The 16,473-nt window shown below is 45.3% G+C and overlaps 1 protein-coding gene across 3 annotated transcripts in view; it reads left to right on the top strand.

The window, feature by feature from the left end:
- The window catches only part of GGA3 (golgi associated, gamma adaptin ear containing, ARF binding protein 3), a 33,706-nt gene that overhangs the window by 12,557 nt on the left and 4,676 nt on the right, over positions 1 to 16,473 (top strand). For all 3 annotated transcript variants that reach the window (XM_073311856.2, XM_073311855.2, XM_073311857.2), the window contains exons 6-16: positions 790 to 893; positions 1,440 to 1,520; positions 3,740 to 3,877; positions 5,408 to 5,489; positions 6,034 to 6,150; positions 7,369 to 7,632; positions 8,417 to 8,484; positions 9,658 to 9,962; positions 10,702 to 10,970; positions 11,891 to 12,060; positions 13,949 to 14,059. In XM_073311856.2, coding sequence (XP_073167957.1) covers positions 790 to 893; positions 1,440 to 1,520; positions 3,740 to 3,877; positions 5,408 to 5,489; positions 6,034 to 6,150; positions 7,369 to 7,632; positions 8,417 to 8,484; positions 9,658 to 9,962; positions 10,702 to 10,970; positions 11,891 to 12,060; positions 13,949 to 14,059 — 1,709 coding nt within the window. The remainder of the gene's footprint in view (positions 1 to 789; positions 894 to 1,439; positions 1,521 to 3,739; positions 3,878 to 5,407; positions 5,490 to 6,033; positions 6,151 to 7,368; positions 7,633 to 8,416; positions 8,485 to 9,657; positions 9,963 to 10,701; positions 10,971 to 11,890; positions 12,061 to 13,948; positions 14,060 to 16,473) is intronic.

Raw genomic sequence — 16,473 nt, 5'->3', positions numbered from 1 at the left:
AGAATTTTACACTGGTTTAACTTAAATTGGTTTTTAAGCTGATTTAGTTAGTGCAAACCTCTGTGTAGACGCTCTTATTTTAGTTTGAGTGAATTATCCTGATTTAGCTTAAATTGATTCCTAATTAATTTAAACTAAACAAGCCTGGTTTAAACCAAAATAAGAGCATCTTTTTCACATAGGCAAGGCCTAAAGTGGTCAGAAGAGACGCTCATAGCTTCAGCACAAAGAGTCTGCCTTCGGAAGCCTCTATGAGTATAATGCAAAGTTAAGGATTTTGTGGTGGGGCCTGGCTGTGAAACTTGATCCTTTCTCCAACTAGTGGCTTGAGTCTGTGGATACCGCATCCTGCATTATTGTTCTCTGCTTGTCTGTTCTGCTTCCCTTATGCTAAAAATACACATGGCTTTGGATTTGCATAAAGCAGGATTACATGGGGCCTTACATTGGAGTTCCCAGGCCAATGTGAAAGGAGAAAGACCCAGAGTGGAGAGCTATCGATTATGTGGGTTGTAAGGATGTGGCAAACTAACCCCTGGAGTGTTGGCCTTTCCCTAAGGAAAACATCCCTCAGTTCACCAGATAACATGCACAGGGATTTTGCTGCTGTATTAATCCTCACTGAAATATCCTTCCATCTCAGTGTTCGAAGAGCTGGGCTGCATGTTCCCTCTGAACCCAGTATGTGAATAGCAGCGCTGCACCCTCTCTGTGCTGCCTGTATACAGATATTAGCACTATCCTGAGTGACTGCATGTACAAACCTACTTCGTTTCTCTTTCTTCTCAGGTATTGTTATGTGTGACCCTGTAATTCCAGTGGATAGAACTCTGATCCCCTCTCCACCACCTCGCCCAAAAAACCCTGTGTTTGATGATGAGGAGAAATCCAAGGTAAAGTGAAGGCTGGAATCTTGATACCCACCAACAAAACAAAACAACTTAAAGTAAAAGGAAGTGCTCTGACTCAGCTCTAATCTGCTGGTATGTGGGCCTGATTTCACTTGGACTGTGGGTTTGATTCTTACCACTTGGAGATTCAGAGTTGAAATCCTGAGTTAGAGACCATCTCAGTGTTGTCACTGTCTGGCCATTTCTAGTTAAGTCGCTCTCCAACTGCTGTAATGGAGGAGAGAAAAAGCTTTTCACCTTTCTGCACCGGGAGGAATTCTTGTCTAGTATCAGAAAGTCTCCAAGATCCTAATGTGCTTGTACTGTACATGAATGAAAATCTGGTAATTTAACAAAAACCAAAATAGCAAATCCATTGAATGACTCCTAAAGAAGTTACTGTAGTTGGAAAAGCTTTGACCTAAGTCTGCTTTCTCTGAACTGTCCACTTCCCTTTCTCCAGTGCAGCAGCCATTGGATACATGATCTTTCTGCCTCCCTTTATTAAGAAGCTACTTTTCCCTAAAAAGTTCTCTTCTCTTCTTGCAGCTTTTAGCCAAACTGTTAAAAAGCAAAAACCCAGATGACTTACAAGAGGCGAACAAGCTTATTAAATCAATGGTAAAAGAGGTAAGAAAACACAATAGAATTATTTAAGAAACCCCTGTAGTAATGATCATTATCAGGGGCTTGCTTTGTCATTTGTAAACATTTTAACACCAGCTGGTACACAGCTTTAGTGACTCGTGAACAGCAGAATCGCTGGACTTGTTCTTTCACTCTCCATTAGTATTGCACTAGTTCAACTATTTAAACCGGCCTGCTCATCTGTGCTTGAAGCTTTGGGGACTGAATGACTCAAGGGAATTAGCAATGAAGTCTAGAACCTTTCACCTTTAGGATTGCCAGTCACATCCAGTCCATAGTAACTGAAAGTTGATATCATCCAGTGGCTGTTGGGTGGGCTGTGTGAAATGAATTTGTTGGTGAGTTTCACTCTGGGTCCTAGTTAGCAGGTGTTTGCATCACAAAACCTCTATAGCTGGTTCCCTAGTTGGAATATAATAGCAGAAAGGGCAAGGATCAAATGAACCATGGGGAATGAACTACCTTCTCACTCCTCAAGGGGGCACTCTGCATCAGGGATTGGTGAGGGAGAAGCTTGAATTGCTGCTGTCTTTGTAATATCTGATCTATGGATACAGAGGACTGTCTCCAGGGTCGTCAATCTGGCACTTATCGCAAGTTGTCTACATGCACATATACATCCAACCCTACCTATTAATGAAATTCTGATGTGTCCATCCACTCCAGTATCCAGGCGTCATGGAGTTCAAGTGACCCAATGTTGTTCTGGCAAGGAGAAATACAGTTTCTAATTTGGAGAGAATACAAGTCACTGGAATCTCTTTTCTGTATAAGTTAACCCTGCTCCCATGCAACTGTAGGCATCACATTGAGGGGTCTCCCTTATCTTTGGTGGAGAGCATATGTCATAAATATAAAGGGAAGGGTAACCACCTTTCTGTGTACAGAACTATAAAATCCCTCCTGGCCAGAGGCAAAACCCTTTCACCTGTAAAGGGTTAAGAAGCTAAGATAACCTCGCTGGCACCTTACCAAAATGACCAATGAGGAGACAAGATACTTTCAAAAGCTGGAGTGGGGGAAGAAACATAGGGTCTGTCTGTCTGTGTGATGCTTTTGCCGAGACCCGGTCAGGAATGCTCTTCAGAACTTCTGTTAAGTTAGTAAGTAATCTAGCTAGAAATGCATTAGATTTCCTTTTGTTTAAATGGCTGGTAAATAAGCTGCAGTGAATAGAATGTATATTCCTATTTTTGTGTCTTTTTGTAACTTAAGGTTTTGTCTAGAGGGATTCTCTATGTTTTGAATCTGATTACCCTGTAAGGTATTTACCATCCTGATTTTACAGAGGTGATTCTTTTACTTTTTCTTTAATTAAAATTCTTCTTTTAAGATCCTGATTGCTTTGTCATTGTTCTTAAGAGCCAAGGGTTTGGGTCTGTGTTCACCTATGCAAATTGGTGAGGATTTTTATCAAGCCTTCTCCAGGAAAGGGGGTGTAGGGCTTGGGGGGATATTTTGTGAGGAAGACGTCTCCAAGTGGGCTCTTTCCCTGTTCTTTGTTTAACACGCTTGGTGGTGGCAGCATAGGGTTCAAGGACAAGGCAAAGTTTGTACCTTGAGGAAGTTTTTAATCTAAGCTGGTAAGAATAAGCTTAGGGGGTCTTTCATGCAGGTCCCCACATCTGTACCCTAGAGTTCAGAGTGGGGAAGGAACCTTGACAGCATACATGCCTAATTAGAATGGGTTAGAAATTTTCTGATGGAATGTTTTTGGAATGGAAAATGCCAATTTGTTGAAAGTGAATCATTTTGCGGAAACGTGTTGATTTCAACAAAATTTTGTTTAGGGAAAAAACAGAATGGAGCATTCCAATATTCCAATTCTAACTCTTCGGAATGGAATGTTTTGATTTTCTATTTCAAAATGCCTTTTTGTTTAATTTTAAAAAATATTATGTTGTGTAATATAACATTTAAAAAAGTCAAAATGGGAACAAAACATTTCAATTGACCCTAAACAATTTTGTTTTTAAATTTCTTTCACAAGAAGTTTTGAATTTGTTTTGGTTTTGTTCTGTGTCAGAATGGAAGGCTTTTTTGAAATTGCAGAATTTCCAGCAAAATAGAAAATCTAGTTCCTGCCCAGCTCTATTTCAAATACGCATCAGCATTTCATCTGATGCGACTCACAGCTGAGCTCCTGCTGTTGAGATCTTGTGGGAAGATTCACTCTCCTCTTTTTGTTTTAAACCTTGAAGGATGAGGCTCGGATCCAGAAGGTGACAAAACGCATGCACACTCTAGAGGAAGTGAATAACAACGTGAAGCTGCTGAATGAGATGCTGCTTCACTACAGCAAAGAGGACTCGTCGGAGGCTGATAAGGAGCTCATGAAGGTGAGTACAAGCTCATCGCTCTGCATAGGAGTCCTTCAGCATTTCCTTCTTCCAGACTTTATGGAGCTTTACCTTTGCACAAAGTTGCAAATACACAGAACAAAGTGGTCAATGATATGAAGAGCAGCAACCAGAGCTGAGAGCAATCTATGGGAACAATCAGCTGGCGATGATAATACTATGTACTTAACGGCACTATCTCTGTTTACAGGTGGTGAAAGTGAGCACACCAAGAATGCATGACTTGTTGAGATCACACAGTGTGTCAGTGGCAGAATCAGGAAGTCACATTTTCTGATTCCCAGTGCCACTGGCCACGCTGCTTGTGGTGGAAAAAGTCATCTCTCAAAGGACCATATTCAAATAAACTTACAATCTTTGATCCAAACAAAAAGGTTTCCTTCCCTTCAGGGGAAGAGCTTGTCGACACTGTATTTAATGGAGAGAGCACCAAGAAAATAATAATCGAAAAGGACTGTAAAGATTGGTTTAATTTCTATAATAGACACAGATTTTTAATCCACCAGGGGTTCTCTGTGGCTGTACATGCAAATTTCACTCTATAATATAAAAAATAAAAATGATACATACATGAGCACCTCAGGTGATGGTAAAAAAACCCCACAACTAATTCAGAAACTTGCCCTTCCTTGAACCCATCTCCACCAGAGTGGAGGTAGTGACCTGTGTGCTCATGGACCACTCCCTGGACTGAAGACAGGAATTTTGGTTATGGCACTGACTGGGACTAAAGAGATCTGGATTCAGTTCCCAGCTCTGACTTTGAGTAAGTCATGTGGTTTCCTTGTGCCCAGTTCCCCACCTGTAAAATGGGGATGACCATACTTCCGTTCTTCCAATTAGATCGTAGGCTCTTTGGGGCAGGGAGTGTACAGCACCTAGCACAATGGGACCCCATCCTCATTTGGGGTCTTAAGGAGCTACTGTAGCAGAGATGATGATTAAAATAGTCCAGCATATGGAGTACAAAGAGAATTAAGTATAAATGCCAATAGCATGGAGGACTGATGATATCAGTGGCAGGCCATGACATTTGTAATAAGACATGCAACAACTCACTTGCATGCCTTATGTGGTCCAAATGGTGTCCTCCATTCAGCATGACCTTCCAAGTACAGCAAGCTTTACAAAATGGCATCCCCCTTGAGGGCTGGACAGAAGAGTCCTGCGATCTGCCAGTGGGACAATGCACAACCAGTTGGGCATGTAGTGTGTGCCTTGTGTACATAGCATGCCACTGGCTGGTATTCATCTTTATTATACTGAGAATGTAGATCGGACTTGGTCTCCTTATGCTGCTAAAATGGTGAATAGCTCCCTATGGGACTGGGAAAGGGGAATTTGGACACCTAGTTGGACCAGCACTCGCATCAAGAAAAGACTCTGGGTCTCCCTTCATACTGGGACTTCCATGCGGATGAATCATTTCATGCTGACTGCAAGAGCAGGGTTTGTTGCTGTCGATGGCTTTTGGCTAATAAGATGCTTTCTCCTGATCTCTCTTCCCAGGAGCTCTACGAAAGGTGTGAAACCAAAAGACGGATGTTATTCAAACTGGCCAGTGAAACAGAGGATAACGACAGCAGTTTGGGTAAAACAACCATCTCCCCTTTTTGGTGGGAAGGGTATGTGGCTTAAGGAGGAGTTTGCAGCCAGGCTGGTGTGGCCAGTAACTGTGCAGGGATACAGCAAGGGGGCTATTAATGTTACATTACTTCTTTCCGTGCTTCCATGGATGTGAGTGGCCTCTAACAGGCAGATAAAAACCCAAGGCCCTTAAAGCTTACAATCTAAATTAGAGCAGGGCCCTGGCAGTAAGAATTGGTAGGGAGGGAGGCTGTGTGGGAAACGATCTCAGTGAACACAAGGTAGGGGGCATACGGCTCTTAGAGGAGGGGAGATGTCCCTATGGGAGCTAATCACTGAGTTGTTATTATTTATTACGGCAGTGCCTCAGGGCCAGCTGAGAATGGGGCCCCATTGTGTGAGGTGCTGCACAGACAGCCCCTGCCCTGAAGAACTTGCAGTCTAAATAATGGGTTGTTGTTGATGATGATTATTGAGCATCCAAAGCAGTAGAGAGAGCAAAGTGACTGAAATCTCTACTGGAGTTTTTGCCTCTCTCCCACATCTAGGGGAAATTCTGCAGGCCAGTGACAATTTATCCTGGGTAATAAATTCCTATAAAAAAATAATCGAGGGTCAAGTCATCAATGGTGAAGTGGATATCCCAACACTGTCTGCAACAGAAGGTGAGTAGCCATCTGTTTGGTTCGGTTTTGAATCCTGTCATTTTGAATTTCCTCTTTTGAAGGGTGTCCAATTAATTGCAGTAAAGGACAGTATTATCAGCTGTTTGGGCTAAAATCTTCCCAGGTAGGAATGACAAATCAGCTCCCAAACAGCAGCCATGATGGACACACGGATGAGTTTATAATTCTAGCCACCGGTGACAATGCTTTGACTTGGGAGGCTCTGCCATTTGCACTGCTGGCTTTTTAATAATGAAACTTTATGACTTGTGACGTTCTGACTAAGCAGACCTGCATGTGACCTTGGCTTTCCTGTCTGGATTACTAACAGCTGATGTGGAATGCAACCTTTTAGTTAGATTATTCAACCGTCCTGGCCCCACCTGAAGGGTTAAATACCATCAGGGGAGAAGTTAACATACATTTATTGTTTATCTTGTTCTCTGTGCTTAAATGTAAGGTTGGGAGCATTATCTAAGGGATTGGAGCAGGGCCTAGGAGTCGAGGGATGTGGGTTCTGTTTCTGGCTCTGCTAGCAACTCAGTTTGTGAATTTAGGCAAGTCCCTTATGCTGCCACTATCTGCCTCAGTTTCCCCATCAGGAAAATGGGACTAACAATAGCCACTTCTCTGGGGTGCCATGAGGCATAATTATTGTTTGGAAAACACTCTTAAGATTCTTGGATGAAAAACATGAGGGAAATGATCGTTGTACAGAATGGTGTCCCTTGTCACAGGGAAGAGTGAGGATTTGCTTGTGATGAACTTGAAGGGGACTCTGGACACAGAGAAAGCCCGTAGTTCTTTTTGGCTCGCTAGTAACACCTTGACTGAGTGCAACCTGTGCTGCCTATTGTCACCACACTGGGTCTCCCAAGTTCTAGCCAGAGCTAAGCAGGCATGGAAAGGATTGCCAGCTACACTACACATAGTGCATGCAGTGGAGAGAGCAGTGGCTGGATTGGGCTCCTCTTTTTATACAGAAGTTTCCTAACTATACAGTGTCCAGCTCAGTAGCAGTGTAACAGCAAATCCTCCAGTGGAAAATATCTAGGTTTCCTTTCTTCTGACGAGTCCAAAATTCTGATTAAAAGAGAAACCCCCTTACCCAGAGCATCTCTCTGATAACTTTGCCCTGGCTATTGCCTTCACATTGTTCAGAGCCTTTGCTCCAGCTGACTGCAGTCCCTCTTATAATTTTTCTCCCCATCTCTGCAGGGAGCGATCCCACCAGTAATCTCAGTGCGCTCATTGACCTCGCTGGCATGGACATCTCCAGCACCCCGCCACCACCAATGCCACCTGCAACACTAACGCTAGTGCCGACACAAGCTTCATCAGAAATCCCCATCCTCCCACCTCCTCCTCAAAAGTTTGGTCACTCGCGGAGCCGGTCCTCCAGCCAAGCAGAAGCTCCTCTGACTCATCAGAGCAGCACGGCCAGTTCCCTCTTCTTGCTGGATGAGGAGCTGCTGTGTTTAGGTAAGAGGCTGGTGTGGCTAGGGTATGTTCTGGGGAAAGGGTTTTATCATGGAGCCTGGTTCTTGAGCTGGGCTGCAGAGAACAGTGTATCAGTACTAGCCATAGATTGCCAGTTCTGTGGTTTCTTATTCTGGTTTGTTTTGGATGTCATCATCCACTGGACACCTAAGAAGCTCCCTCCACAGAGTGGCCCTGTGAATGGGAATTTGGCAGTAGGCTAGAGTTAAAACCTCTGGAGACTCTTCCTGAAATAGGGGTAGGTCACAAATGCAGTGACTTTGTTGTAATCCCAGTCTAATCTCTACGGGTGCTTGTTGACATCAGAAAACCACCACCACACTTGGTTACAAGTTTCAGGACTGAAATAGCAGTGGGTGCTATGTTTAGAAGAAAAGTGCATTAGCAAATCTGCATACAGCAGCCTGCACAGTACTTGCCTTTGGGACTCTGATACTGAATAACAGAGGATGCTACAGGTCAGGAAACAGGAACATTGGAAGTGCTGCATGGAGAAGGTTGCCTGTGTGTGCAGGACATACCTGCATTAGATCATTGAGCCTGTGGCTGATCATTGACACGGAATGTGCATGTCTCTTTAATGAAGCTTTCAAACTGTACAGAGTTGAACTGAGTAGTTTTACCACAGTGGTGAAACACCCTATAGGAGGTGGGAGAGGGTTAGAAAAACTAGCCGTCGAGCTCCCCTTCTTATTGCCTCTTGACTTTAATGTTGAGAATTTTTGCAATTTTACTCCAGTATCCAAATCTTTTCTTCTGCATTCAGGCCTGAATGACCCAGCCCCCAGTACAGTGAAAGAGTCGACGGAAAACAACCAGTGGAATATGTTCCAGGTACGAAGAGAGGGATTTATTGACAGAAAGACTGTCATTGTGGGAGATCTCTGAGCACTCTCGATGTATGCTTTTACCATATCCTGTGGGAGTGCTCACACGCAGGCCAGAGATGATAACTTCCAGACGTGAAGGCCTGTGTCTTGCCTCTGGCCTTGTGTAACTGGGATATCTGAACCAGTACAGAGAAGATATCTCTGCTTTCACTTTCCTTCTTTGTATGTGCTGCTTTTTGGTATCTTAACAAACCTTGATACAAAAGCTACCCTTTCACATGGGGAGGATGTCGGTAAGTCTAGACTGAATAGAAACACAAGGGATGCACCCAGTTTGCAAGGGAATAGCTGTATTCTGGACTGAATACACTCGGAGGCCAAAGGCAGAGTCCATCGTCCCAGGAGACTGGGACTGCTGAATGAACAGTTAGCACCCTTCAGTTGTTGCTACGCTGAAATGTACTGTCCATCTTCTCTCCCCTCTGCTCTGGCTATTTACTCCTGAGGGCATTCTGCGCCAAAAAATTAAAAAATTCCATGCCAAAAAAATAAAAATTCTGCATACAATATTTTAAAATTCTGCAAGTCCCGTCCTCCCCAGCACAGCCAGGACTAGTAGCTGAGCTCAGTGCAAGGTAGGAGCCAACAGCCAGGTCTTCCCCAGTCCTGCCCCCTGCGTTTTACCACTCTGCTGGCTGCCCTGGGCACCCAAAACATACTGCTGGGGAGGGTTGGATGACCGCTCTTGTGGCTTCCCTTTGCTTCCCTGTCAGAAAGTCATTTTTCTGCATGAAAGCAAAGAAATCTGCGGGGAACATCATTTCTGCACATGCACAGTGGCACAGAATTCCCCCAGGAGTAGGCTATTGTAAGTTTCTCTGCTCTGTTAGGATACTGCCCTTAGGAATCCCCATCCAAATGCCCATAATAAACATGGCCACCTCAACTTCTGACTCCTCCCCACTTAGCTCCTTTCCACTAGTAGTATCCAGTCGAGCACAGCACCATATGCTGTCAAGTAAACTACAAATTGGATGTAGTCCAACAGATGCAACATATTCTTCTGCTTGCTTCCTCCCCCTTCATGTCCTAATGGGTAAGGCCTATATCAATGAGTTACCATGGTATCTAAGGCATGGCAGGAATTAATAGCATGCACCTGTCCCCTCTGTTGCAGAATGACCAAATGGACCTTGACTTCTTTAGTCCGAAGCTGGTGACTGTCGGCTGCAATACTGCAGTGAACCCTCTTCTTCATCACACATCACAGTCTGTGTGTGGAACATCAGCGCCTCTGCCTTCCACTTTCACAGCCTCTCATATCCCTGCACCTAATACAGCCCCGTTCTTGTTCTCTGCTGGACCAGCAGCCCCTCTGGACCCGCCAAAGACTATGCCAGTTCAGTACCTCAGTTCAGCCGTGGGAGACAATGCTTTGCATAAGATGGATGCACTGGGACATCTTCTTGAAGAGGTCAAAGGGTAAAAGTCCTGGATTTTGCTTCCTCTCTCCCGTTTGAAAGTTATCCTTGCTATAGCTGTCAGGTTGACAATAAGGATGTCCTGTTTCTCGCTCTAGTTTGATGGAAGTTTACTGTTGGATAGTGATGGTCTTACATTTATTTAGCATCTCTCCTCTTGAAGGATCTCAAGCACTTTACAAACTGATATACAAATTATACCCAAAGGTCACTGACCCACCACTGAAATGCAGCCATCTCAGTGGTGAAGCACAGCATCTGCTTTGCACTGCACAGCTACACTACACAATGGTTTAGGTAGGCAGATTGGTAAGTTGACCAGAACACTGGGGCTAACAGGGCCTACTCTTGTGAAAAGTGCCCTGAGATCCTTAAATGACCGTAAGTGACCAGGACCCTTGTTTTCATCTCATCTTCCAGCAGTATTGGGTCCCAGCACAATGCTGAGGCACTGGCTCATTGCTGATTTGGAGAGGAGTGACACCTCCCAAATCACCACCACTCCCTGAAACATTGCGTAATGTTCACCCAGCCCAACACTGCTCAACACAGAAGACTTTACAGTGTCACGACACGAGGGTATGATTGCAGGCCCCTGGTTTCACTCTAGTGATTTGCCATTGTCTCTGGTAGTGCGGGAGATGGAGTGAAAGCCTGCTTCACGCTCAGTGCTGTCACTGCCACTTCCGCTAGCCAATATAGTTCTTAATTTGCCACTTCTGTTTTTGTCTCCCTCCTAGGCCTTCAGCCCAAGTGAAGTCAGCGCCCTCAGTATTCCACCCTGGGGTTACCTTGCCAGCCACTGTCACCTCTGCCCCTTTAATATCCACCACAGGATTGCCAGTTGCTGCTCCAGTGGCCCCTACTATTCCTTTTCCAAGCATCTGCACGGCAGGTTCAGGAAGCCCTCTATACCAGCCAGCTTCATTCCAACAGCAGGGCAGCCCTCTGAAAGGGCCTGATGCTTCTTTGGCCAATGTCCATGTTCCACTGGAATCCATTAAACCCAGTAAGTATCTCAGACCCTTTTCAGCCTGCTCCCAATCCTGGACTGTTGCTGTTCCAATACTCTAACTCTCAGACGTTGTCAGTTAGCGGTATAGGGCCAAATTCTCTCTGTAGCACCCAGATAACACTGAAGCATGTCTATGGGGTTGCAGGGATGGAACTGAGAGCAGAATCCAGCCCTCAGCACAGACCGCATTTAGGGAGGCTATGCAACCAGTTCTGGTTGTAGCTTTCTGGTTCCCAAGGATGGGGCTGTTGGCAGCTAAGCATGGAATGGACTTTCTTTCACGTGGTCCTGTCCTGCCCACAATACAATATGTGCAAAAGATTGTAGGGTCTCAGGCCAGGGTTTTATGGCCAACTCCTTCCAACCAGCAAGAGAATCAAGAGGTTTTTAAGTCCCTTAATTTGAAACTACTGTTTCTCCTTGGAATCCCCTGCCTGTGTTCTCGGTATACTGCCGTATGCGTACAATAGAGCCGACAGTTGCCTCTGAGATTGTGCTGCCACTTACAGCGCTGGAGTGCTCTGAAACAACACACTGCAACGTGCCACTCAACCCAGGTGCTAAGAGCCTCACTCTTGATACTGCAAACCGTGGTTAGCTTTGAGCCAGGGTCCCTAGTGTGTAGCAGTGCTGTCATCTTGACACACACCCCACTATGCTTCTTGCCTGTGCTACTGCCATTACACACCTCCACTGTGTTTTACCTAAAAACCATCGGGCTATGTTAAAGCCCAGTCCAGCCCTGGCTAAGCAGGAAAGCGACATGCAGGGTGTCTGTGCTGATGAACAGGCGATTGGACTTTGGATAAAGTAGGTTGTTCTGTCAGCTCTGTTGCATTCAGAGCACAAAACGTTTGGCTTTTCCTACCACATATATAGTCTTGTGTTTCTCTTCCCCTTCCCTCCGTCCCCAGGCCGTGCTCTTCCAGTGACAGCCTACGATAAGAACGGGTTCAGGATCCTCTTACACTTTGCCAAGGAGTGCCCACCGGGGAGGTCAGACGTGCTGGTTGTGGTGGTGTCCATGTTAAACACAGCACCTCTTCCTGTGAAGAACATTGTACTGCAGGCTGCAGTACCAAAGGTAGGGACACACAGACTCAAAGATAGATTGGGATCATACTTCGACACAATGGGTGTGAGCTCTGGGACTCAGACATGACATTACAATACTAGCTTTTCTTGGGCCTCTACTTTTTCTGCTTCCAAAGAGCCCTAGAAGAGAGGAGAGACGGTCTCTGTGTATCCTAAGTAACATACAGCAACAGATACTGCTGGTAGGGAGCATGTACCCCCTGCAGGGTAAGGTCAGCTCATAGCAGCATCAGGGATCCTGTTAAAACTTGGCCAACAGTTGTGGTGTAGCTGAGAGCTACCCATGTCCCTGTAACTGGGTTAAAGCCTCAGCTTCCTGACAGCACGATCAACAAATGGAATAAACTCCCAAATGGTGGGTTTAAACCCCATTGAAAGGGACATTTAAAACTAAACTGGACATTCGACCAGAAAATATACAATGGGGAATAATCCTGTCCTGGCCAGGATTGAACTAGAAGATCTAACAAGGCTTTTCCTCTTGTCTTTTCTGATCACATTGGGGCAATGATCCCATGTTCTGAAATCCCTCCTCCACCAACGTCAGAGAGTGTCATTCAACAGAATAGGAAAGCTGGCTTCTAAAATGCAGACACAAAGCAAATGGGTGGGGAGGGGTGTGTCCAGTTTACAGAAGGGGATTGAAAGACATAGAGCCCCAGTGGAAGTAGCTCCTGGTCATGTTTTTAGAAAGGGGAAGAGACAAAAACGAGACAATTTCAGGGGCTAATATTATTTTGCGCTGTGCCCTGGGAGAGGTTTCAATGTGAGCTTTTGATTTTTGCTCTCTCTAGTTTTGGATGCCTGATTATAGTGTTTGAACATCAGCTCGGAGCTTGGTTGTATTCTGTCTGCATTGGCTAAGGCAGTGGTTTTGAAACTTTTTTTCTGGCGATCCAGTTGAAGAAAATTGTTGATGCCCGTGACCCAGCAGAGCTGGGAATGAGGGGTTTGGGGTGTGGGAGGGGCTCAGGATTGGGGCACGCGGCTGAGAGCTGTGGGATGGGGCTGGGGATGGGTTTGGGGTGCATGAGGGGGCTTTGGTTTGGGAGGGCTCAGGGCTGGGGCAGGGGGTCAGGGTGCAGGAGGGGGTCAGGTCTCTGGACTGGGGGTGCAGGCTCTGGGCTGGGGCCGGGGATGAGGGGTTTGGGGTGGCGTGGGGTTGGGGCTTACCTCAGGCGGCTCCCCATCAGCAGCGCAGCGGGGGTGCTAAGGCAGGCTTCCTGCCTGTGCTGGCACCACAGACCGTGCTGCACCCCGGAAAAGGCCAGCAGCAGGTCCAGCACCTAGGCAGAGGTGCTCTCGCCCGCAGGCACCGCCCCCTACCTCCCATTGGCCAGTTTCTGGCCAATGGGAGTGCGGAGCTGGTGTTCGGGGTGGGAGCAGCATGGGAAGCCCCGTGGCCTCCCTCCCGCCTAGGAGCCGGACCTGCTGCTGTCTGCTTCTGGGGCACAGCGTGGTGTCAGAACAGGTAGGGACTAGCCTCCCTTAGCCAGGCAGCACCGCCGACGGGACTTTGAATGGCCCGGTTGGTGGTGCTGACCAGAGCCACCACGACCCAGTGCCTCACATTCCGCAACCCAGTTTGAAAACCACTGGGCTAGGGAATCTGTATTAAAATCTTTCCAAGGACACCGCTGTGCTAGAAAGGTGCTGTCATGGTTTTCCCAGCCAGTGCATTATCTCCGTGTTGATTTATTTTAGTATGTGCCTATGACTATATGCTCAGTATAGACCAGGCTTATCTGTGTCCCCTGCTCCTCCCAAATGAACACTTGCTCATGTACACAGCTTGGGTGTGCAGCCTGTGCGTAAACCCTTTGTTACCCCAGTGCAGGTCATGGTACCTGAGGGTTCCTTTTGTTTCACATTTGCAGTCCATGAAAGTGAAGTTGCAGCCACCCTCGGGTACAGAACTTTCTCCATTCAACCCCATCCAGGCACCCGCTGCCATCACCCAAGTCATGCTGCTGGCAAACCCTGTGAAGGTGAGAGGGGCTCAAAACTTCAGCAAAAGTGACTTCTCTTGTTGTTTTACGAATCTGATGAGGATCAAATTCCATGTGGGTTTAGACTAAATATTTGTACAAGCGTGATTGTCTGTCCCCAAAGAGGAATTACCCTGGAGTGCTGTCTTGAGGCAGAGTGAGATTAATCATCGCGGAGGAGTATGTTGGTATATTAGCAGTATCTCACCCCAGGGACAGAGAGTCAGGGGAGGGAGAGATGGACTGTGCTTTTGCCTCACTCCACAGCAATCCTTCTAGATCAGTTCCTGTACAATTCCCCATAATGTTAACACTTCAGTGGCAAGGAACAGTTAGGGCTCCACCAGGGACTCTTCCCTCACCCCTTATGGGATAACATTCACGTGACTATATATGGTGATAGTTTACAGGGTGACATGAATTGTAAAAAGTGATCGGGTATAATAGAAATATTATTGCTTTATTGAGTTTGTAGCCAGACTAAGTTGACCTAATAGCACCTAGAAAGGTCCTTCTCCCCTGTACCTTTGCGATATTAACTGAAGTTTAATTATGACCACTTAAATAACATAGTTAACCCCCTCTCTTCTGATCATCATACTAGAAGCATTCAGCTATCATATTTACCTGGAGCACCTTGCTATCCCAGTTGTGTGCTATCTATTTGAATAAGATGTTCCAAAATCAGATACTCAACACAACTAATATTAACAAGGGGGAAGGAACACAAGCCACAGTAGGGAAATAATAGGTTAACGAATATTTAGAGAAGTTAGATATATTCAAGTCAGCAGGGCCTTATGAAATGTATTCTAGGGCTCTTAAGGAACCAGCTGAAGCAATTTTGGAGCCATTAGTGATTATCTTTGAGAACTCATGGAAGAAGGGTGAGGACTCAGAGGACTGGAGAAGGGCGAACATAATACCTTTAGAAAGGGGAACAAAAAGGCCCCAGGGAATTATAGACCAGTCAGCCTAAATTTGATCCTTGGAAAGGTACTGGAACAAATTATTAAACAATCAGATTGTAATTACCAAGAAGGTAATAGGGTTATAAGGAATAGCCAGCATGGATTTGTCAAGAACAAATCAGACCAAACCAACCTAATTTCCTTCTTTGACAGGGTTACTGGCCTAGTGCATGCGGGAGAAGCATTAGTCATGGTATATCTTAATTTTAGTAAGGCTTTTGACACAGTCCCACATGACATTCTCATGAGCAAGCTAGGGAAATGTGGTCTAGATTAATTTTCTGTGAGGTGGGTGCACAACTGCTTGAAAGACCATACTCAAATAGTAGTTATTAATGGTTCGCTGTCAAACTGGGGAGGGGACACATATGGGGTCCCCAAGGGTCAGTTCTGGGTCCATTACTATTCAATATTTTCATTAATAACTTGGATAATGGAGTGGAGAGTATGCTTTTAAAATTTGCAGATGACACAAAACTGGAAGGGGTTGCCAGTACTTTGGAGGACAGGCTTAGAATTCAAAACAATCTTGACAAATTGAGAGAGTTTGTCTGAAATGAACAAGATTAAATTAAATAAAGACAAGTGCAAAGTACTACACTTAAGAAGCAAAAATCAAACGCACAGCTACAAAATGGGGAATAACTGGCTAGGTGGTAGCACTGCTGAAAAGGATCTGGGGGTTATAGTGGATCACATTTTGAATAGGAGCCAACAATGTGATGCCGTTGTGGAAAAAAAGCTGCTATTTTTCTGGGGTACATGAACAGGACTGTTGTATGTAAGACACAGAAGGTAATTTTTTCTCTCGACTCGGCAGTGGTGAGACCTCAGCTGGAGTACTGCATCCAGTTCTGGGTGCCACACTTCAGGAAAGATGTGGACAAATTGGAAAGAATCCGAAGGAGAACAATAAAATGATGAAAAATTTAGAAAAGCCAATCTATGAGGAAGCGTTAAAAAACTGGGCATGCTTAGTCTTGAAACAAGAAAACAGAGGCGGGGCCTGATAACAGTATTCAAATGTGTTAAGGGCTGTTATAAAGAGGACAGTGATCAAATGTTCTCCATGTCCACTGAAGGTAGGGCAAGAAGTAATGGGCTTAATCTGCAGTAAGAGATTTACGTCAGATATTAGGAAAAACTTTCTAACTGTAAGGGTAGTTAAGTCTTGGAATAGGCTTCTAAGCAGTGAAATCCCCATCAATGGAGGTTTTTAAGAACAGGTTGGAAGAAACACCTCTCAGGGATGGTCTAGGTTTACTAGGTCCTTCCTCAGTACAGAATGCTGGATTCAATGAGCTCTTGAGGCCCCTTCCAGCCCTACATTGCTAGAGTATATAAAGTTCAGAGTCTGAACTCAAGTAGTCTTTTGATTTTTCAGATAACCTGGACATTTGCTACTTACTATTTTTGAAGATTATGGTAAAAGTGGCATTTACA

This window comes from Lepidochelys kempii, chromosome 14 (assembly GCF_965140285.1).
Source record: "Lepidochelys kempii isolate rLepKem1 chromosome 14, rLepKem1.hap1, whole genome shotgun sequence".
NCBI lineage: Eukaryota > Metazoa > Chordata > Testudines > Cheloniidae > Lepidochelys > Lepidochelys kempii.
The sequence above is the reverse complement of the archived record's forward strand: the minus strand, read 5'-3'. Positions and strand labels throughout refer to the sequence as shown.